This window comes from Notolepis coatsorum (genome assembly GCF_963971535.1).
Source record: "Notolepis coatsorum genome assembly, contig: SUPER_7_unloc_5, whole genome shotgun sequence".
Lineage (NCBI taxonomy): Eukaryota > Metazoa > Chordata > Actinopteri > Aulopiformes > Paralepididae > Notolepis > Notolepis coatsorum.
In genome coordinates, this window is record NW_028174876.1 from 94,794 (window position 1) to 117,528 (window position 22,735).

A 22,735-nucleotide genomic window follows, 5' to 3' on the forward strand; every position below is an offset into this window, starting at 1 on the left:
ACTAAGATAGCATAACAAAGAGTGTAGCATCATAGGACTAAACTAGCATAACAAAGAGAGCGTAAATCAAATCAAATCAAATTTATTTATAAGGCCCGACAACACACGTTAATGTCCCCATGGGCCGTACAGGTCTTCTTTAAACAAGTCAAGAAGAAAACATAACAATAAGTCAAGAACAGAACAAGAACACCATAAGGTCAAAACATTTTTAGATAAATGCAAAAAATTAAAAATTAAAGAATGCAAGCACTCCCAGACATACCCCACGCGAAGGTAAGGAAAAACTCACTAAAACCTAACAATAGGGAAAAAAGCTCCACAGGCAGTGTGGACAGGGAGCGAAATTAACTTTTTGACTCACCGGCCAGTGGCGGGTAGATGGGAAGAATCTACCCGCCAAGCATATTTCTTACCCGCCAACTTTTTTTTGATAATTTTTTTTATTTATTATTATTTTATATAGATTTTTTTTTTTAATAAAATATATATATTATATAATCATACTTGTGGTTGTGTTATCTGCGAGACATCGCCACCTCGCTGTCTGCAAACAGCTCCACTGTCTGTGTGTATACTCGAGTGGCCTCCAGCTCCAGCAAGGATTCTCCGGGGGTGCAGCTGGACCCTAAACGCTACATTCAGCATGCAAAAGAATTCTCCGGCGCTGCACCTGGACCCTAGTCAGCAGCCCTCACTCATGCGATGTAAACCAGGGACTCGAATACGCATGTTGTTGTTGTGTAGGACATTGATGCCAAGAGCTATCTGTAGCTACTGCTGGATGGCGTTGGGACAACGCCTCAGTGAACTATTTAGTTTACTGCGACATTTCGTAGTGACTAGTTACCTAGCCAACGGAGGTATTATGCACTGGACTATTGCTGGAGGATTTGTTGATGTCGGGAGCTATCCGTAGCTAGCCGGCTGGATAACGTTACACAATGCCTTGTGTATTAAACTAAGTGAATAGTTGACTGGGTCATTTTGTAACGGTAGCTAACGTTATCTCACGAAGGTCCCACACTGACTAGACTAACGTCACGGTGAGGCAATAGCCTCTGTTTACATGCAGGCATACAGGGGTAGGAGCAGCAGTGCTAAGTGCTAACTAATGTCACGGTGACTCGGAGGCAATAGCCTCTGTTTACATGCAGCATACAGAAACAGGTGGGGAGGGGGTAGCAGCAGCAGTGCGCGGTGCGCGCTTCATGTCTGCTGAGACAGCGAGTGAGAACTCCGCTAAAGAATTTGATCATGATTTTCGGTTTTCACATGACTATTTGATTGAGCGCCACACGGCGCTCAGACGTCTCAGTGGGAGGCGCCAAACGTAAAAACTGAGCGCAAATGGCGGGTGGCGCTCTCTAATTTCGGTCCCTGAGTGTGGAGGAGAGAAACCTTAGAAGGGCCATTCAAGGGGGGATCTCCCTTCTTAGATGTTGGTGATAGTAGTGTTGCAGACGGCCAGCGTAGCAGCATAGGACTAAGCTAGCATAACAAAGAGTGTAGCATCATAGGACTAAACTAGCATAACAAAGAGTGTAGCAGCATAGGACTAAGCTAGCATTACAAAGAGTGTAGCATCATAGGACTAAACTAGCATAACAAAGAGACAGCGTAGCAGCATAGGACTAAGCTAGCATAACAAAGAGTGTAGCATCATAGGACTAAACTAGCATAACAAAGAGACAGCGTAGCAGCATAGGACTAAGCTAGCATAACAAAGAGTGTAGCAGCATAGGACTAAGCTAGCATAACAAAGAGTGTAGCATCATAGGACTAAACTAGCATAACAAAGAGTGTAGCAGCATAGGACTAAGCTAGTATAACAAAGAGACAGCGTAGCAGCATAGGACTAAGCTAGCATAACAAAGAGTGTAGCAGCATAGGACTAAACTAGCATAACAAAGAGACAGCGTAGCAGCATAGGACTAAACTAACATAACAAAGAGGGTAGCAGCATAGGACTAAGCTAGCATAACAAAGAGTCTCTCTCTCTATCTCAGTCTCTTTGGTCGGTCTCACCTGTGGGACATCTGTGCCGGGGCTGATGGGAAAGGAAGAGGAGGACTGGGAGGGCTCATGGTCATTTGAATGACAGGCGGGCGGGGCTTCTTCGGTCGCGTAATGTCTGCTTCCACCGTTGACCAATGAAATGTCTCTCTGAAGTAGAAGAGAATAACTGTTGTGTTGGATTAAAACACACACACACACACACAAACACAAACACCTACCCTTGTGTCAGCCAGTTCTAGTTTAGTTTCCAACAGCAGAACTCTACTCTGTAGATTCTCCCAGCTCTGTCGCTTCACAGTCACAGTGTCCGTCTCATCTACTGTCTGCAATAGAATAGAATAGAACAGAACAGAATAGCATATCACCAGGATTATCAAGTGAGCAAAGTCTCATTTACTCATTATTATAGTTTAATTGATCCTCATCTTTCATATTGTAATCGTTTAATTTATTCTCATCTTTCATATTGTAATAGTTTCATTTATCCTCATCTTTCATATTGCAATATAGTTTCATTTATCCTCATCTTTCATATTGCAATAGTTTCATTTATCCTCATCTTTCATATTGCAATATAGTTTCATTTATCCTTATCTTTCATATTGTAATCGTTTAATTCATCGTTATTTTTCATATTGCAATAGTTTCATTTATCCTCATCTTTCATATTGTATTATAGTTTAATTTATCCTCATCTTTCATATTGTAATATAGTTTAATTTATCCTCATCTTTCATATTGTAATCGTTTAATTTATTCTCATCTTTCATATTGTAATAGTTTAATTTATCCTTATCTTTCATATTGCAATATAGTTTAATTTATCCTCATCTTTCATATTGTATTATAGTTTAATTTATCCTCATCTTTCATATTGTAATAGTTTAATTTATCCTCATCTTTCATATTGTAATCGTTTAATTTATTCTCATCTTTCATATTGTAATAGTTTCATTTATCCTTATCTTTCATATTGCAATATAGTTTCATTTATCCTTATCTTTCATATTGTAATATAGTTTCATTTATCCTTATCTTTAATATTGTAATATAGTTTAATTTATCCTCATCTTTGATATTGTAATATAGTTTAATTTATCCTCATCTTTCATATTGTAATAGTTTAATTATCCTCATCTTTCATATTGTAATATAGTTTAATTTATCCTCATCTTTCATATTGTAATAGTTTAATTATCCTCATCTTTCATATTGTAATATAGTTTAATTTATCCTTATCTTTCATATTGTAATATAGTTTAATTTATCCTCATCTTTCATATTGTAATAGTTTAATTTATCCTTATCTTTCATATTGTAATAGTTTAATTTATCCTCATCTTTCATATTGTAATAGTTTAATTTATCCTTATCTTTCATATTGTAATATAGTTTATGGCCATAACTCTGTGGCCGTTGCTTCGATTGCCACCAAACGTTGCCAAAATAGTATAAACACTGTCCAGCGGTGTGGCGTGAGTTTGATTCCACAATTTTATTTATTATTATTATATATATTTTTTTTATTGCATCCATAGGGGGGCGCTAATATATTTCAAATATTTCAGAATGTTTTGTTGGATGGGTCGAGGCTGTGAACGCGTCTCCGTCAGGTCCGTTTGGACGGACAGAAAACGTCAGACAGGAATGTTTGGAACTAGGGATGTCCGATATTATCGGCCTACCGATATTACCGGCCGATATCGGCATTAAAATGTGATATCGGAAAATATCGGTATCGGTTTTCCATTTTTTTCTTTTACATTTCTAGAACCTTTATTTACCCAGGCAAGCAAGTAAAAACAAATTCAGATTTTATTTATTGTCAAAAGTATGCATAATGTTGTGTTAATTCCACAACAAGAGATATGTAATGTTAATTACCTGAAATTATTGAGTTTTTTTTGGGGGGGGGGGGGGGGGGGACCCTGCATATATCGGTATCGGTTGATATCGGTATCGGAAATTAAGAGTTGGACAATATCGGTATATCGGTAAAAGAGCCAATATCGAGCATCCCTACTTTGGAACTGATGGAGACGTCAGCTGCGGCTTCTGCAACGTTACCGTTACGTTGGGTTCCGATTTAACCGGCTGTCGTGTGGCAGTGAAAGGGTCAACCTTCCGTGTATTGTCCCAGTGAAAGGGTTAACCGTTTGGTAGTGCGGCAGTGAAAGGGTTAAAAACGAACAAAAACGGGACAGACATGCCTTCCGTCAGATGTCCCGCCCGCTCAGCGATGTCAGATGTCCTACCTCGTCCACGTCGCTCCGTGTCTCCAGTCGGTCGAGGCGTGTCTCCAGGGAGGAGAGGCGTGTCTCCAGGGAGGGGAGGCGTGTCTCCAGGGAGGAGAGGCGTGTCTCCAGGGAGGGGAGGCGTGTCTCCAGGGAGGAGAGTCTTTGCAGCCCAGAGAGGAGACCCTGCATCTGGGCCTCCAGCGCCGTCAGCCTCACCTCCACCACCAGGGGAGGCTGGAGAGCATACCATCACATACCATCACATACCACCATCACATACCACCATCACATACCACCATCACATACCACCATCACATACCACCATCACATACCACCATCACATACCACCATCACATACCATCACATACCCATTTAGAATAGACTTCAAAATCCTCCTCCTCACCTTCAAGGCACTATCGGGTGCAGCACCCCTATACATCACCGAGCTCATCACCCCCTACGCAGCACCCAGGTCACTAAGATCCTCCAACCAGGCTCGGCTGGTCCCCCCCCCCCCCCCCCCCCCCCCCCGCACCAGACTCAAAAAGAGAGGCGATCGCTCCTTCAAGGCCGTGGCCCCCAAGCTATGGAACCAGCTTCCCCTGGAGATCCGATCTGCCCCCTCGCTGGAGACATTTAAGGCCCGTCTAAAAACCCACTTCTATTCCCTGGCCTTCAATAAACCCTGATTCTCCCCACACCCTAACTCACACACTCCCATGTAATTTTATCCTGCCCCCTCCCTCTTGTATCTCTTCTTATGCTCCTCTGTCCCCTGTGTGCTACTGTACTTTGTGTTCCCCTATCCGTGTGTTGTCCTACTGTCCTACTCTCTGAATGTACCGTCTTGTCCTGCTGTGCCTTTTTGTATTTTTGTATTTGTGTATTTTATATTAGGACATTGATTTTAAGCTTTGATTGTACAGCACTTTGGTTGGCTCTTGTGCTTTTAAACGTGCTATATAAATAAATTACTTGACTTACTTGATACCATCACATACCATCACATACGCTCCACGTAGGAACATTTTCGGCTTATCATGGGTACCAACACTCTCAGAGCGCCCCCTGGGGGGTGGTACCAACACTCTCAGAGCGCCCCCTGGGGGGTGGTACCAACACTCTCAGAGCGCCCCCTGGGGGGTGGTACCAACACTCTCTGAAGGCCCCCTGGGGGGTGGTACCAACACTCTCAGAGCGCCCCCTGGGGGGTGGTACCAACACTCTCAGAGCGCCCCCTGGGGGGGTGGTACCAACACTCTCAGAGCGCCCCCTGGGGGGTGGTACCAACACTCTCAGAGCGCCCCCTGGGGGGGTGGTACCAACACTCTCTCAGCGCCCCCTGGGGGGTGGTACCAACACTCTCTGAAGGCCCCCTGGGGGGTGGTACCAACACTCTCAGAGCGCCCCCTGGGGGGGTGGTACCAACACTCTCTCAGCGCCCCCTGGGGGGTGGTACCAACACTCTCTGAGCGCCCCCTGGGGGGTGGTACCAACACTCTCTGAAGGCCCCCTGGGGGGTGGTACCAACACTCTCTGAAGGCTCCCTGGGGGGTGGTACCAACACTCTCTGAAGGCCCCCTGGGGGGTGGTACCAACACTCTCTAGCGCCCCCTGGGGGGTGGTACCAACACTCTCTGAAGGCCCCCTGGGGGGGTGGTACCAACACTCTCTGAAGGCCCCCTGGGGGGTGGTACCAACACTCTCTGAAGGCCCCCTGGGGGGTGGTACCAACACTCTCTCAGCGCCCCCTGGGGGGTGGTACCAACACTCTCAGAGCGCCCCCTGGGGGGTGGTACCAACACTCTCTGAAGGCCCCCTGGGGGGTGGTACCAACACTCTCAGAGCGCCCCCTGGGGGGTGGTACCAACACTCTCAGAGCGCCCCCTGGGGGGTGGTACCAACACTCTCAGAGCGCCCCCTGGGGGGTGGTACCAACACTCTCTGAAGGCCCCCTGGGGGATGGTACCAACACTCTCTAGCGCCCCCTGGGGGGTGGTACCAACACTCTCTGAAGGCCCCCTGGGGGGTGGTACCAACACTCTCAGAGCGCCCCCTGGGGGGTGGTACCAACACTCTCTGAGCGCCCCCTGGGGGGTGGTACCAACACTCTCTAACGCCCCCTGGGGGGTGGTACCAACACTCTCTGAAGGCCCCCTGGGGGGTGGTACCAACACTCTCTGAACGCCCCCTGGGGGGTGGTACCAACACTCTCTGAAGGCCCCCTGGGGGGTGGTACCAACACTCTCTGAAGGCCCCCTGGGGGGTGGTACCAACACTCTCTGAACGCCCCCTGGGGGGTGGTACCAACACTCTCTGAACACCCCCTGGGGGGTGGTACCAACACTCTCTGAACGCCCCCTGGGGGGTGGTACCAACACTCTCAGAGCGCCCCCTGGGGGGTGGTACCAACACTCTCTCAGCGCCCCCTGGGGGGTGGTACCAACACTCTCTGAACGCCCCCTGGGGGGTGGTACCAACACTCTCTGAACGCCCCCTGGGGGGTGGTACCAACACTCTCAGAGCGCCCCCTGGGGGGTGGTACCAACACTCTCTCAGCGCCCCCTGGGGGGTGGTACCAACACTCTCTCAGCGCCCCCTGGGGGGTGGTACCAACACTCTCTGAAGGCCCCCTGGGGGGTGGTACCAACACTCTCAGAGCGCCCCCTGGGGGGTGGTACCAACACTCTCTGAAGGCCCCCTGGGGGGTGGTACCAACACTCTCTCAGCGCCCCCTGGGGGGTGGTACCAACACTCTCTGAACGCCCCCTGGGGGGTGGTACCAACACTCTCTGAAGGCCCCCTGGGGGGTGGTACCAACACTCTCTGAGCGCCCCCTGGGGGGTGGTACCAACACTCTCTCAGCGCCCCCTGGGGGGTGGTACCAACACTCTCTGAAGGCCCCCTGGGGGGTGGTACCAACACTCTCTCAGCGCCCCCTGGGGGGTGGTACCAACACTCTCAGAGCGCCCCCTGGGGGGTGGTACCAACACTCTCAGAGCGCCCCCTGGGGGGTGGTACCAACACTCTCAGAGCGCCCCCTGGGGGGTGGTACCAACTCTCTCTGAGCGCCCCCTGGGGGGTGGTACCAACACTCTCAGAGCGCCCCCTGGGGGGTGGTACCAACACTCTCTGAAGGCCCCCTGGGGGGTGGTACCAACACTCTCAGAGCGCCCCCTGGGGGGTGGTACCAACACTCTCAGAGCGCCCCCTGGGGGGGTGGTACCAACACTCTCAGAGCGCCCCCTGGGGGGTGGTACCAACACTCTCTGAAGGCCCCCTGGGGGGTGGTACCAACACTCTCTGAGCGCCCCCTGGGGGGTGGTACCAACACTCTCTGAAGGCCCCCTGGGGGGTGGTACCAACACTCTCTGAGCGCCCCCTGGGGGGTGGTACCAACACTCTCTCAGCGCCCCCTGGGGGGTGGTACCAACACTCTCAGAGCGCCCCCTGGGGGGTGGTACCAACACTCTCTGAAGGCCCCCTGGGGGGTGGTACCAACACTCTCAGAGCGCCCCCTGGGGGGTGGTACCAACACTCTCAGAGCGCCCCCTGGGGGGTACGGTACGGTACACACTGAAACGGTTGGGTTCACTACGTGTACCTTTACACCCCTAGTAGCTACAGCTATTGTTATTATCCCAGCTTCCCCTAAACAGCGCCACCATGTGTTTACAAAAAATAAATAAATAAAAATCATTTTCTAACACGCTCGGTCCTGTGTTATCGAGTTCAACGTTAAACTATTGTGCAACCTTATACACTGTATTTAAATAAATAACTTAATAAATAATTAGTGTGCAACCTTATACACTGTATTTAAATAAATAACTTAATAAATAATTAGTGTGCAACCTTATACACTGTATTTAAATAAATAACTTAATAAATAATTAGTGTGCAACCTTATACACTGTATTTAAATAAATAACTTAATAAATAATTAGTGTGCAACCTTATACACTGTATTTAAATAAATAACTTAATAAATAATTAGTGTGCAACCGTATACACTGTATTGAAATAAATAATTATTATGCAACCTTATACACTGTATTTAAATAAATAACTTAATAAATAATTAGTGTGCAACCTTATACACTGTATTTAAATAAATAACTTAATAAATAATTAGTGTGCAACCTTATACACTGTATTTAAATAAATAACTTAATAAATAATTAGTGTGCAACCGTATACACTGTATTGAAATAAATAATTATTATGCAACCTTATACACTGTATTTAAATAAATAACTTAATAAATTATTATTGTGCAACCTTATACACTGTATTTAAATAACTTAATAAATTATTATTGTGCAACCTTATACACTGTATTTAAATAAATAACTTTATAAATAATTATTGTGCAACCTTATACACTGTATTTAAATAAATAACTTAATAAATAATTAGTGTGCAACCTTATACACTGTATTTAAATAAATAACTTAATAAATAATTAGTGTGCAACCTTATACACTGTATTTAAATAAATAACTTAATAAATTATTATTGTGCAACCTTATACACTGTATTTAAATAAATAACTTAATAAATTATTATTGTGCAACCTTGTACACTGTATTGAAATAAATAACTTTATAAATAACTCCCCACTCTGGATGCAGATCAGTAACCATGGAGACCGACTGCCTGCTGTTCTAGGAGGAGCTCGTCTGCTATTGGAGCAGCTGCCATGTGACGTCACACGCTACGCAGGTAAGAGAGGTATTTACTATTGGTACTTCTTCTTCTTCTTCTTCTTCTTCCTCCTCCTCCTCTTCCTCCTCTTCCTCCTCTCCTGAACCTGCCGACTGTGCGCTCCCGAGCACGGCACGGTGGGAGGGGCTTGTCGTGGTGTGGGAGGGCTCTCTGTGAAAGGGGGAGGGGCCTCCTCCTACGTGTCTCTCCACCAATGGGCGTGCGGGCAGCTGGAAGACACAAAGCAGCAGCGTCTGTTCACACGTTCGTTGTATAAGAGTTATAAGCCCAAACAGAGGTTTCAGCTCGTGTCGAGAGGCGAGGAGCCACACGGTGAGGGGGGGAGGAGCCATGAGGTGAGGGGGGGGGCGGAGCCACGAGGCGAGGGGCCACATTGTGAGGGGGAGGGGCCACATTGTGAGGGGGAGGAGCCATGAGGTGAGGGGGGGGAGGAGCCACGGAGCCTTTCTCCAGTTATTTGAGGTGATTAGGATTTTTGCCAAAATGGAGCAGAATCTCTCTCAACTATAGACCGTTTCAAGATTCAAGAGGTTTATGTGTCACATACACACCAGGGCATACATGCGGGTGGTCATGCCAGCATTGATTGTGCAATAATACAATAATAAAATAGACATAAAAAAACAGGTAATAAGAAGACATAAGTGCATAATAAAAATAGACATGCTAAATTCCTGAGAAGGCACTGGTTCCCATGTACACTACTATACAATATACAATGTTAACTCCGTCATTATGCTATACTTACTACAAACTTCAAACTCCAGACGTAAAGGTTCACTAAAAATAATCTTATCCAGTCAGTGTGTTTACTTAGTGTGTTTACTTACAGTAGTTAGTGTGTTTACTTACAGTAGTTAGTGTGTTTACTTACAGTAGTTAGTGTGTTTACTTACAGTAGTTAGTGTGTTTACTTAGTGTGTTTACTTACAGTAGTTAGTGTGTTTACTTACAGTAGTTAGTGTGTTTACTTAGTGTGTTTACTTACAGTAGTTAGTGTGTTTACTTACAGTAGTTAGTGTGTTTACTTAGTGTGTTTACTTACAGTAGTTAGTGTGTTTACTTACAGTAGTTAGTGTGTTTACTTACAGTAGTTAGTGTGTTTACTTACAGTAGTTAGTGTGTTTACTTAGTGTGTTTACTTACAGTAGTTAGTGTGTTTACTTACAGTAGTTAGTGTGTTTACTTAGTGTGTTTACTTACAGTAGTTAGTGTGTTTACTTACAGTAGTTAGTGTGTTTACTTAGTGTGTTTACTTACAGTAGTCAGTGTGTTTACTTGGTGTGTTTACTTACAGTAGTTAGTGTGTTTACTTACAGTAGTTAGTGTGTTTATTTAGTGTGTTTACTTACAGTAGTTAGTGTGTTTACTTACAGTAGTTAGTGTGTTTATTTAGTGTGTTTACTTACAGTAGTTAGTGTGTTTACTTACAGTAGTTAGTGTGTTTACTTACAGTAGTTAGTGTGTTTACTTACAGTAGTTAGTGTGTTTACTTAGTGTGTTTACTTACAGTAGTTAGTGTGTTTACTTACAGTAGTTAGTGTGTTTACTTAGTGTGTTTACTTACAGTAGTTAGTGTGTTTACTTACAGTAGTTAGTGTGTTTACTTAGTGTGTTTACTTACAGTAGTCAGTGTGTTTACTTGGTGTGTTTACTTACAGTAGTTAGTGTGTTTACTTACAGTAGTTAGTGTGTTTATTTAGTGTGTTTACTTACAGTAGTTAGTGTGTTTACTTACAGTAGTTAGTGTGTTTATTTAGTGTGTTTACTTACAGTAGTTAGTGTGTTTACTTACAGTAGTTAGTGTGTTTACTTACAGTAGTTAGTGTGTTTACTTACAGTAGTTAGTGTGTTTACTTAGTGTGTTTACTTACAGTAGTTAGTGTGTTTACTTACAGTAGTTAGTGTTACAGTAGTTAGTGTGTTTACTTACAGTAGTTAGTGTGTTTACTTACAGTAGTTAGTGTGTTTACTTACAGTAGTTAGTGTGTTTATTTAGTGTGTTTACTTACAGTAGTTAGTGTGTTTACTTACAGTAGTTAGTGTGTTTACTTACAGTAGTTAGTGTGTTTACTTAGTGTGTTTACTTAGTGCAGGGGTCGGCAACCTGCGGCTCTTTAGCCAATCAGCTGCGGCTCCCCTTTTGTTCTCTTATTTTGGAGATCGATGTCATACTGTGACACTGAAATATATAAGAAATATTTCATCAACAAAAATATTCCATCAACTAAAATATACAGTATGTCACACCCCGCGCCTCTCCCTGCCGTCTGCAAGTGGCTAATCTTGAGTTTCCGACCCCCCAGTAAGCTAACCATGGATAAATCCAAAAAAAGGAAAGTCTGAGGAAAATTGAGGGTTTAATTCAGCGTGGACAGATTAATTTGCTTTCACGACTAACGATGCAGGCTTACCTGTAGCCTATGCCTGATATGTGGTGCGAAATTTGCGAACAGCGATAAATTTACTTTTTCTTTTATAGATTTTCCACAAATAAGGGAAGGACTCTAATAGAGCTGCATAGTTCAGGGTTTTATTTCAAAGTAGGTCTACAGATGCCAGTGTTTTTTCTCCTTTTCTGTGTTTTATTTCAAAGTAGGTCTACACAGCCAGTATTTTTTCTCCTCTTCATAAGAGTTTGAGGTTTTCCTTTGTTATAACAGGTAAAAACAGCAATAAAAAGTCAACATTTTTCTTTTTGTTGCTTTATAATTCCATGAATGCAACAAACTGTGTGCTATAAGTATAAAGTATAATAATAAATCGCAAATTACTTTGGGTATGCAATTGTCAGGCGTTTTATGCTTATGTGGGGTATGCTTGGGGACATATAAAACGTTATACACTGTATACACTTCATTTTAAGGGTAAATAGGTTGTGCGGCTCCCTGAGCATTTTATTTTGTGGGACGGGGGGGACGGGAGTGGCTCTTTTGATAGTAAAGGTTGCTGACCCCTGACCTAGTGTGTTTACTTACTGTTGTGAAGGGCCAGATTAAACCGAATATATATATTTATTTATATATATATATTTAATTGTATTTGTATATTCTCTAATATTCCCTGATATCCCTTGTATATTCCTTGTACAATATGCATTGAATATCCATTCTAGCCTACTGAACATCCCATAATAGTCTCCATTCTACTATTGGTCGAGACCTTGGTGCCAGGCTGCCATACCCCTCAGACCCAGTTCAAACGTACCGCTCCACATGTACGAACAAGTCCTAGTTCCGCGTAGGAATCTGGCTACCGCACCACTAATGGGACTATTTGTTCATAGTGCGTATATATACTGCGCTACTAAAGTAGGACTTTCTTTTCAGTCCAGTTTCTTACCCTCCAATAGAGTCACAGACGTAAAGCCTCCCCGCGACGCCACGTGTGGGAGTAAGGCCAAGTTCGCCTACCATCGGTATTGAGACATCGTGTATATTAATATTTGAATAGTCATATTTGGCACTATATCGTCGAGTTGGACGTAGTCTATTAAGCTAATAATAGTCTGTTAATATATAGTGCTTCGTGCGGTGAGAATACTACCGTAGTCAGTACCCCATCGTTTCGGGCAGAGAACTGGCTGCTTACCCAGGGTGGTTGACCCTATGTGAAGCTGCACCCGAGGAGCCCCAGTGCCGACGAGCGAGTGGACCTGTATACCGGATTATTCTACCGACGACAGCCCGCCTTCCCAGGCACGGATTATGCTTTGGATACTTTGATTATTCCATGGATAAAGACCCCCGACACTGCCGTGTGTTGGAACCCCCCCCCTGGAGAGGACGCAAGGTGAGGAGACGCTCTGCAAGACGAGGTCGCTTCACGTCTCTCCCCCGTGGACCGGAGAGAGCCGGCCCACAAAGAGTCCACCTGCTTTCATCTGTGGTCCAAGGATCGCCGGCGCATTGAACGGCACTACAGTGGGTTCACCTGGGATACCCTTGGCCGGACGAGGCAGCCGGATTCTACCCCCCCCCCTTCCTACTCCTGTCGGCTTACAAGCGACCGGATTAACCCCCTCTAGTGTATCTAGTATAATCATTAAAGTATCATTGCTGTTATTCCTTAACTATTCCAGGTCGTATATTTACCACCTGCGCCTTCAGAGATTGGACATTCTCTATTGATATACCGACGAATACTCCTTGCCATAAAAGTGCATACTATTTCAATTCATAAATGTAATTAAGTGATTAAGTGCTTATTCTACACACCATCGCTGTGTAGAAATAAAGACCTGTTTCTAATTCGTACATTTGTGTTGGATCCGTTTCATCTACGTGAGAGTGTTCATGATAATATATTTATGCCGTGTACTGGGTGGCCGAATATTAAGTACAAAGGTAGTGGTAGTAAGTATCATATCTAGTAATACAGTCAGGGAATTGTACCCCTCAGTTACAATTGGTCCTTCGAGCCGGAGGGTAATTAGTGTAATATTAATATAGTGTTATTAATATTGAAATGGCCTATGATGAACACTCCACGAAACGATCCTCCTAACCAACGCCCGCAGCGCGAACGACGGCTCCCTCAGTACTTAGAGGCTTACGCTGTCAGTCAACAACCTAGTCTTCTACTAACAGTAAACGCGGTAAAACTAGAAAGTAAAAGTATGTCTAACCCCAACGCCCAGACTACCCCGACCATAGAGGCCCCTACGGGCTCTAATGTAACTGACCAAGTTCACGGTGGGGACCAGTGGGAACCAGACATGACTTCACATCCCGCCAGTACTGAAGAAGTAGTCCCCGATGAGTCCCGGGAGGAATACAACGCTACCGAGAGAGAACTCGGCACGGAAGAAGACGGGGAGAGCACCGTGGAGATAGAGCTCCAAGGCTCCGCAAGGAGTACCCCGAGGGAAGGCTCCCCTATACAACCGCCTTCTCCAGAGGCAGAGAGGACCCTACAGCAGGCCTTCCTCATCAGCCTGAACGCCGCTGCTGAACGCGACCGACTGCAGATCCAGCAGCAAAGCGAACACGAGCAGATACGTCTAGAAATAAGACGCATTCAGATGGAAGAGAATGTGGCCCGAGAACGAGCCGGTGCTCAACGGGACGCAGCGCGCGACAGACAGCAGTCGCAACTAATAGAACAGCTGATCAGACGGACAACACCCTCTCCCTCCGCCAGAGGCTCCAGGAACTCGTCTAGACACACCTCCAGGGCGGCATCCCCTAGCCGAGTAAACAACCCTGAACTTGACCAACAGACGAGGTCTATACCCCCCACAGACCACCTCCCCCCACCGGTCCAAGCGAGACCTAGCAACCGGGAAGGAGCAGCATATCCTGTGGAGAGGCTAAACCAGAGACTACAAGCACTGGATGACCTAACCGAAGACGAAGAGGAAGAGGAGGAGAACCACGCCCGAAGACAGCACAGTACTCTACCGGACCAGGAGGTCCGGTACAGCCCAGGCTATACTCCCGCGGAGCTGCGCTACAGACCCCCGACTCTATACACGGGTGAGCACGACGCACGACCCGCACCGAGGAACAGCACCTGGACAAGCGGGCCATGGTACACTGCCGGTACCAGCCCATACCAAGGAGCGGGAGGAGACTCGCCTAGGAGGCCTCTCCCCCAACGCTCGCCGATGTATCCACAGTCAGCGTCATACATTGGCACGCCTATGGTACCCGACTTCACCCAAGAGAACCGGGCCCAGTATACAGAACTCCGCATGTGTCTGGAGACCATGTTGGTGGATGTATTGGATGAACGCCACAAATACGCCATCCTACTGAAGCACTTAAAGGTACCCCGCGCACATAATATAGCGCTCGCCTACGCGACTTCCACCACCCCATACACAGCAGCGCTGGTAGCATTGGACCAGAGGTATGGGCGCATATGGGATTACGTGATCCAGGAGATCCGACACATCGACCGCTTACCCCCAGCAATAGACAATCGAGCACTGGACGACCTGTCCATCAGAGTGCAGTCCCTGGTAGGGATGTTGGGAGCGCAAAGAGAGAAGGGGAGGCATGAACTTTACGCCAACTCAAATGTGGAAAGGATCCTGGAGAAGCTGCCGCCCGCTCGTCAGGAGCGCTTTAGGCGGCAGAGGGACCACAGAGACCCGAATGGCCCCGAACCGAACCTCCTCGATCTAGCAGACTTCCTGGCGAGAGAAGTCAGCAGCCTACGGCTAGATACATTCGGACGGAGCACCCCTGGCTCCAGAGAAGGAACCAGACGACTAAATGATGGAAGAAGATCGGTGACTGTGATGCACCAATCGGAGTCAGTACCGAGCAGCAGGAGCCACAGTACCCCCTCCAGAACGGAGAAGTGGAAGATAGTGTGCCCCTACTGTGAGAAAGAACACTGGCTAGCGCAATGTGACTCCTTCCCCAAGCTGAACGCGGAGGAAGCAGGTCAATGGATAAAGTCCAACAAGCGCTGTTTTCGCTGTGCGCGCTCACACATGGCAGCCGAATGCCGCTTAAAGAAAAGGTGCACCAAGTGCGATGGAGCCCATCTGGACATACTTCACGACAGTAACAGACGGCGCCCTTCACCTGCACCATCCAGCCGCAAAGCGAGCGTCATGTACATCGATCCCGCCAGCAGCAGTGGAGCCCGAGTACTCCTAAAAGTAGTGCGTGTGACACTAAGCTACCAGAATAAAGTCCTGGACACTTACGCCGTCCTCGATGACGGGTCAGAGAAGACCCTGCTGCTCGCCTCCGCTGCGGCCCAGCTAGGGCTGCGGGGAAGCGAAACCCAAATGACAATTCGGACAATAAGACGAGATTTGAAGACGATAAAGGGCGAGAATGTCTCATTCTCTATCGCAGCAAGCGGCCAGCCTGAGCGACGGTACCAGATTGCAGACGCTTTCACCAGCCAAGAAATAGGACTGTCGCGGTACACATACCCCGTCGCCAAGCTGATGGAGAAATATGCACATCTGCGCAAGTTACCGATCCCGCTCATAGACAATGCTATGCCGACCCTGTTGATAGGCTCCGACCATGCAGACCTCATTGTCCCGATAGACCGGGTTCATACCGGACCCCGAGGCTGCCCTGCAGCAGTCGAGACCCGTTTGGGATGGACTCTCCAAGGCCCGCTCGCCAAATCTCTCAACCGAAGTACAGCCACTAGATGTCTCCACTCCCGAGTCACAGAGGGAGAAACCGCACTCCTGCAACACGTAGAGCGGCTATGGACCTTGGAACAAATGCCCTTTAAGAACGGAAAGAAAGACATTCGCTCTAAAGATGACATTTACGCCATTCACCTCCTCGAGACAGGGACCAAGAGAGTCCCGGTCAACGGCGTGTTGAGATACGCCACGCCACTCCTGCGGCGAGAAGGAATGCCTACTTTCCACGCCAAGACAGACGCCACAGAACGGTACCTGCTGAACACGGAGCGGCGCTTAGCCAAGAACCCCGCCCAAGAGAGTGTATACCGCGCTGAGATTGAGAAGCTCATCACAGCGGGACACGTCACAAAGATGGACATTAAAGAGGCTGACCAGACCACTGAATCGTGGTACGTGCCCCACCACAAGGTCCATCACAACGGTAAAGACCGCATAGTATTTAACTGCAGCTACCAGATCGGATCCCAAAATCTGAATAAAGAGTTACTGCCCGGTCCCACACTCGGCCCCTCCCTACTCGGCGTTCTACTCCGCTTCCGCCAGGAAAAGGTGGCCATCAGCGGGGACATTAAAGGAATGTTCCTGCAGGTGAGATTAGTAGAGGCGGACAAGCCCCTGTTACGGTTCCTATGGAGAGAGAAGCCAGGAGATGAGCACCCAGCCATCTACCAATGGGAAGTCCTCCCCTTCGGAACGACGTGCAGCCCCTGCTGTGCGACATTTGCACTACAGAAACATGTAGCAGAGGACCCAGCAGCGGACGAAGAGGTCCGACACAGCGTAAAGAACAGCTTCTACGTAGACAACTGTCTACAAAGCCTTTCAACCCAGGAAGAAGCCGAGGCTCTCCTGATTAAACTCCGCGCCTCATTGATCAAAGGCGGCTTTGATCTCAGGCAGTGGGCCAGCAGCGATCCGCAAGTACTGCGCAGCCTCTCCTCCGAGGACAAGGCAGCCAGCAGCGAGACCTGGATGGCTACAATCCCGGGAGAAGCCCAGGAGATGACCCTGGGATTGGTGTGGCGATTCAAAACAGATTCGCTTCACTACAGACACAAGCCCCTGACTACGGAGCAGGGAAGGCCGGCGGCGGCGCCGACCACCAGACGGAGTGTGTACACAACACTCGCCCGACAATATGACCCGCTAGGATGTATTCTACCGTACACCACCAGGGCAAAAATGATTGTACGAGCATTGTGGGACAAGGACCAGGGCTGGGACGACCCCATTCCCGCACACCTTGCATCCACCTGGAGAGAGTGGGAGATGGAGCTCCACTCACTCCCAGGCGTTAATATGCGCCGAAGCTACTTCCCACCCACGGTGAGGCCAGAGACATGTAAAATGGACTTACACGTCTTCAGTGACGCCTCAGAGGTCGCATACGGATCAGTAGCCTACTTGCGGGCCCAAGACCAGGGGGGAGAGATCTACACAGCATTTGTCCTCGCCCGCTCGAGAATAGCCCCACGCAAGCAACAATCTATCCCACGTCTAGAGCTCTGCGCAGCCCTAGCCGGAGCGCACCTAGCCACGCTCATCCAACGTGAGCTCACCATACCGGTGTCTAGAACAATCCTGTGGTCAGATTCCACGACGGTACTCGCCTGGATCAAATCGGACTCATGCAAGTACAAAGTCTTCGTGGGAGTCAGAGTCACCGAGATTCAAGACTTAACCGAAGAGTTAACCGGAGAAACAGAGTGGCGCTACGTTGATACAAAACAGAACCCAGCTGACGTCATCACCCGGGGGATGCCCCTGGATGACCTCACCCGTCGCAATGTCTACAGTGACGGCCCCGCATTCCTAAGACTCCCGGAAGGACAGTGGCCCATGCCTATCCCGAGGGAAGCAAGTCCAGAGGAGGTGGAAATTAAGAAGTCTGTGTTCTGTGGATTGAGCACCGTAGCCTCCACCGACCCTAACATAGACGATTGCACGTCCATAGAGAGTGCACAACAAAGAACATTCCTGCGGTACCACCCGGAGTGCAAGTCCCCCGCTGATATGTCAGCAGCTAACTACGAGGAAGCAGAATTGCTTCTACTGCAGCGAGCCCAGAGAGACTCGTTCCCCGATGAATTGGCCTGTCTACAGGGAGGAAAGCCCGTCCCATCCGACAGCAGATTAATTCACCTGGCCCCCGAGAGCGACGCTCACACCCTCATCAGAGTGGGTGGTCGCCTACGCAGAGCCCCCAATCTACCGGATGACATTAAATACCCGATCGTATTGAACAGCCGACACAAGGTCACAGAGCTGATTATAAAGAAATACGATGAGGATGTACATCACGCAGGAGCAGAAAGAGTCTTCGCGGAAATCAGACGTCGTTACTGGATCCTACAAGGAAGAGAGGCGGTACGACGCTTCCAGCGAACATGTCTAGTCTGCCGCAAGTGGCGCGCGCAGCCCAGCATACCAAGGATGGCTGACCTTCCTCCATGTCGCCTCCGAATCGGTGACAAGCCATTCCACTCAACGGGTATGGACTGCTTTGGCCCGCTGCACATAAAGAAAGGAAGAGGAACCGAGAAGCGGTGGGGTATTGTATTCAAATGCATGACCACCAGAGCGATACACATCGAGCTTCTCCCGACCATGAGCACAGACTCATTCCTTATGGCCTTCCGTAGATTCACATCACGGAAAGGAAGACCGTCTACCCTATTGTCCGATCATGGGACAAACTTCAAAGGCGGCGAAAGAGAGCAGAGAGAGAGCTTCCAAGCTATGGGCCCAGAACTTAAGACCCACCTCGCTCCAGCACAGGTTGATTTCCAATTCAACCCCCCAAACGCACCCCACTTCGGTGGCACTTGGGAACGAGAAGTGCGCTCCATAAAGACAGCCCTGTACGCAGTACTTGGGGCCCAGACTGTGGCGGAAGAAGTCCTAATGACAGTCCTCACGGAGATTGAGGGAGTACTTAACTCGAAGCCCCTCGGATATGTCTCCAGTGATGTGGCGGATATCGACCCAGTTACCCCCAACACACTCCTGATGGGGCGGCTAGATCCTGCATTACCACAGACAATGTACCGGCCTGAAGAAGCGAACGGCCGACGAATGTGGAGGTACAGCCAAGTATTAGCCGACAAGTTTTGGAACAGTTTCCTACTGCACTACCTACCGTCTCTACAGACCCGCCAGAAGTGGGTAAAGGAGAGAGACAATTTGACAGAAGGAACAGTCGTCATGATTATTGATCAATCACTGCCCAGAGCTATGTGGCCGGCCGGCCGCGTAAGCAAAGTGATCACCGGTGCCGACGGCAAGGTCCGAGCAGCTGAAGTGCTTGTCCAGGGTCGCACTTACACCCGTCCCGTGGCAAGGCTCATAGAACTGCCTCGACTCCCAGACACAATCGATGATGACCATGACCCTACAACCCTATGACTTTGTGAAGTTGACTGACCCCTACAGCAAACCCTTATGTGTAAATAGACAACGCGATTAATCTGTCTCTGTTTAACTGATTAGGTCTGGGACCTATTCAGGGGGTGGCTGTTGTGAAGGGCCAGATTAAACCGAATATATATATTTATTTATATATATATATTTAATTGTATTTGTATATTCTCTAATATTCCCTGATATCCCTTGTATATTCCTTGTACAATATGCATTGAATATCCATTCTAGCCTACTGAACATCCCATAATAGTCTCCATTCTACTATTGGTCGAGACCTTGGTGCCAGGCTGCCATACCCCTCAGACCCAGTTCAAACGTACCGCTCCACATGTACGAACAAGTCCTAGTTCCGCGTAGGAATCTGGCTACCGCACCACTAATGGGACTATTTGTTCATAGTGCGTATATATACTGCGCTACTAAAGTAGGACTTTCTTTTCAGTCCAGTTTCTTACCCTCCAATAGAGTCACAGACGTAAAGCCTCCCCGCGACGCCACGTGTGGGAGTAAGGCCAAGTTCGCCTACCATCGGTATTGAGACATCGTGTATATTAATATTTGAATAGTCATATTTGGCACTATATCGTCGAGTTGGACGTAGTCTATTAAGCTAATAATAGTCTGTTAATATATAGTGCTTCGTGCGGTGAGAATACTACCGTAGTCAGTACCCCATCGTTTCGGGCAGAGAACTGGCTGCTTACCCAGGGTGGTTGACCCTATGTGAAGCTGCACCCGAGGAGCCCCAGTGCCGACGAGCGAGTGGACCTGTATACCGGATTATTCTACCGACGACAGCCCGCCTTCCCAGGCACGGATTATGCTTTGGATACTTTGATTATTCCATGGATAAAGACCCCCGACACTGCCGTGTGTTGGAACCCCCCCCCTGGAGAGGACGCAAGGTGAGGAGACGCTCTGCAAGACGAGGTCGCTTCACGTCTCTCCCCCGTGGACCGGAGAGAGCCGGCCCACAAAGAGTCCACCTGCTTTCATCTGTGGTCCAAGGATCGCCGGCGCATTGAACGGCACTACAGTGGGTTCACCTGGGATACCCTTGGCCGGACGAGGCAGCCGGATTCTACCCCCCCCCCCCTTCCTACTCCTGTCGGCTTACAAGCGACCGGATTAACCCCCTCTAGTGTATCTAGTATAATCATTAAAGTATCATTGCTGTTATTCCTTAACTATTCCAGGTCGTATATTTACCACCTGCGCCTTCAGAGATTGGACATTCTCTATTGATATACCGACGAATACTCCTTGCCATAAAAGTGCATACTATTTCAATTCATAAATGTAATTAAGTGATTAAGTGCTTATTCTACACACCATCGCTGTGTAGAAATAAAGACCTGTTTCTAATTCGTACATTTGTGTTGGATCCGTTTCATCTACGTGAGAGTGTTCATGATAATATATTTATGCCGTGTACTGGGTGGCAGAATATTAAGTACAAAGGTAGTGGTAGTAAGTATCATATCTAGTAATACAGTCAGGGAATTGTACCCCTCAGTTACACTTACAGTAGTTAGTGTGTTTACTTACAGTAGTTAGTGTGTTTACTTACAGTAGTTAGTGTGTTTACTTACAGTAGTTAGTGTGTTTACTTACAGTAGTTAGTGTGTTTACTTACAGTAGTTAGTGTGTTTACTTACAGTACAGTCCGTGTTCGTGGCTGTTTCACCTCGAGGAGCAGGAGCATAATCACTGCTGACAGTAAGTCTGGGCTACACACACACACACACACACACACACACACACACACACACACACACACACACACACACACACACACACACACACACACACACACACACACACACACACACACACACACACACACACACACACACACACACACACACACACACACACACACACACACACACACGCAGGAAGGTACAGATGTACACACTCAATAATTACGATTAGGGATGTTCGATATTGGCTTTTTTTACCGATATCCGATATTGTCCAACTCTTAATTTCCGATACCGATATCAACTGATACCGATATATGCGGAGGTCCCCCCCCCCCCACCCCCCCGCAAAATGGAATAATTCCAGGTAATTAACATTACATATCTCTTGTCGTGGAATTAACACAACATTATGCATACTTTTGACAATAAATAAAATAAGAATTTGTTCTTACTTGCTTGCCTGGGGAAATAAAAGGTTAAATAAATGTAAAAAAGACGTTTTTTTGAAAAACCTTTTATTACATTTTAGTGACAATATCGGTAGGCCGATAATATCGGACATCCCTAATTACGATAATAAAAAAGACACCACACAGATGGATGAATAATAATAAGTGCTAAATATTGGAACATTCGCAACAAACCTTCCTGAGCCGGCCGTGTCTCTGGAGGGCGAGGCCGATGATGTCACAGTGTCTCTGGAGGGCGAGGCCGATGATGTCACAGACCACCGAGACCTTCCTCTGAGAGAAGCCCGGCTGGAGGAACTGCTGCTTAGACAGTACGGGCTTATACTGGAACACCTCTCTGAGGACCTACACACACACACACACACACACACACACACACACACACACACACACTAGGGCTGTCACTTTAACAAAAAATCGAATTCGATATTCGTTGCAGAATTGTAGACAAGTTCGAATCCGAATTCGAATTTCAGTGTAAAAAAAAAAACTAAACCTGGGGCGGGCAGGCTCATAAATGAAAACAAAAACAACTCAACGTTTCTGTTTGACACAGTTGCAAAACTTACGCAGAAACAACCAAGTGCCCTAAACCATGCGTTCTCGGCTAACGAATTCATGACATTTTTTACCAAGAAAATTGACCTCATTAGAGATGAAATTGTTGCTTTACTCAACAATCAGAGTCCCTCCCAACCTCTGATGGGCCTTCCCCCTGACTTTGATTCCAGCCATACGCTATGCTGCCTTGAAAACGTCTCACTTAGTGCCCTCTCTAAACTGGTTGGCGCGGCTAAACCCTCAACCTGTCTGTTTGACCCTCTTCCAGCAACTCTCATCAAAAAACTCTTCCCAACTCTAGGCCCTGCCCTACTCAATATCTTCAACACCTCCTTGTCTACTGGCGTGGTGCCCCTGGCCTTTAAATCAGCCGTCATTAAACCACTACTTAAAAAACCGAACCTCGACCTTCTAATCTTGAAAGATTACAGACCTATCTCCAATCTTCCGTTCCTATCC

The 22,735-nt window shown here is 47.4% G+C and overlaps 1 protein-coding gene across 5 annotated transcripts in view; it reads right to left on the bottom strand.

The window, feature by feature from the left end:
* Positions 1-22,735, bottom strand: part of cep44 (centrosomal protein 44) — a 67,760-nt gene that overhangs the window by 16,763 nt on the left and 28,262 nt on the right. For 2 of the 5 annotated variants that reach the window (XM_084338342.1, XM_084338341.1), the window contains exons 4-9: positions 21,890-22,060; positions 21,198-21,269; positions 8,999-9,193; positions 4,275-4,490; positions 2,238-2,342; positions 2,029-2,166 (exon numbers count right to left, since the gene is read on the bottom strand). In XM_084338342.1, the coding sequence (XP_084194468.1) occupies positions 2,029-2,166; positions 2,238-2,342; positions 4,275-4,490; positions 8,999-9,193; positions 21,198-21,269; positions 21,890-22,060 (897 nt within the window). Of the gene's footprint in view, positions 1-2,028; positions 2,186-2,237; positions 2,343-4,274; positions 4,491-8,998; positions 9,194-21,197; positions 21,270-21,889; positions 22,061-22,735 lie in introns of all 5 variants that reach the window. The other 3 variants (XR_014619971.1, XM_084338343.1, XM_084338344.1) reach the window with 3 other exon arrangements.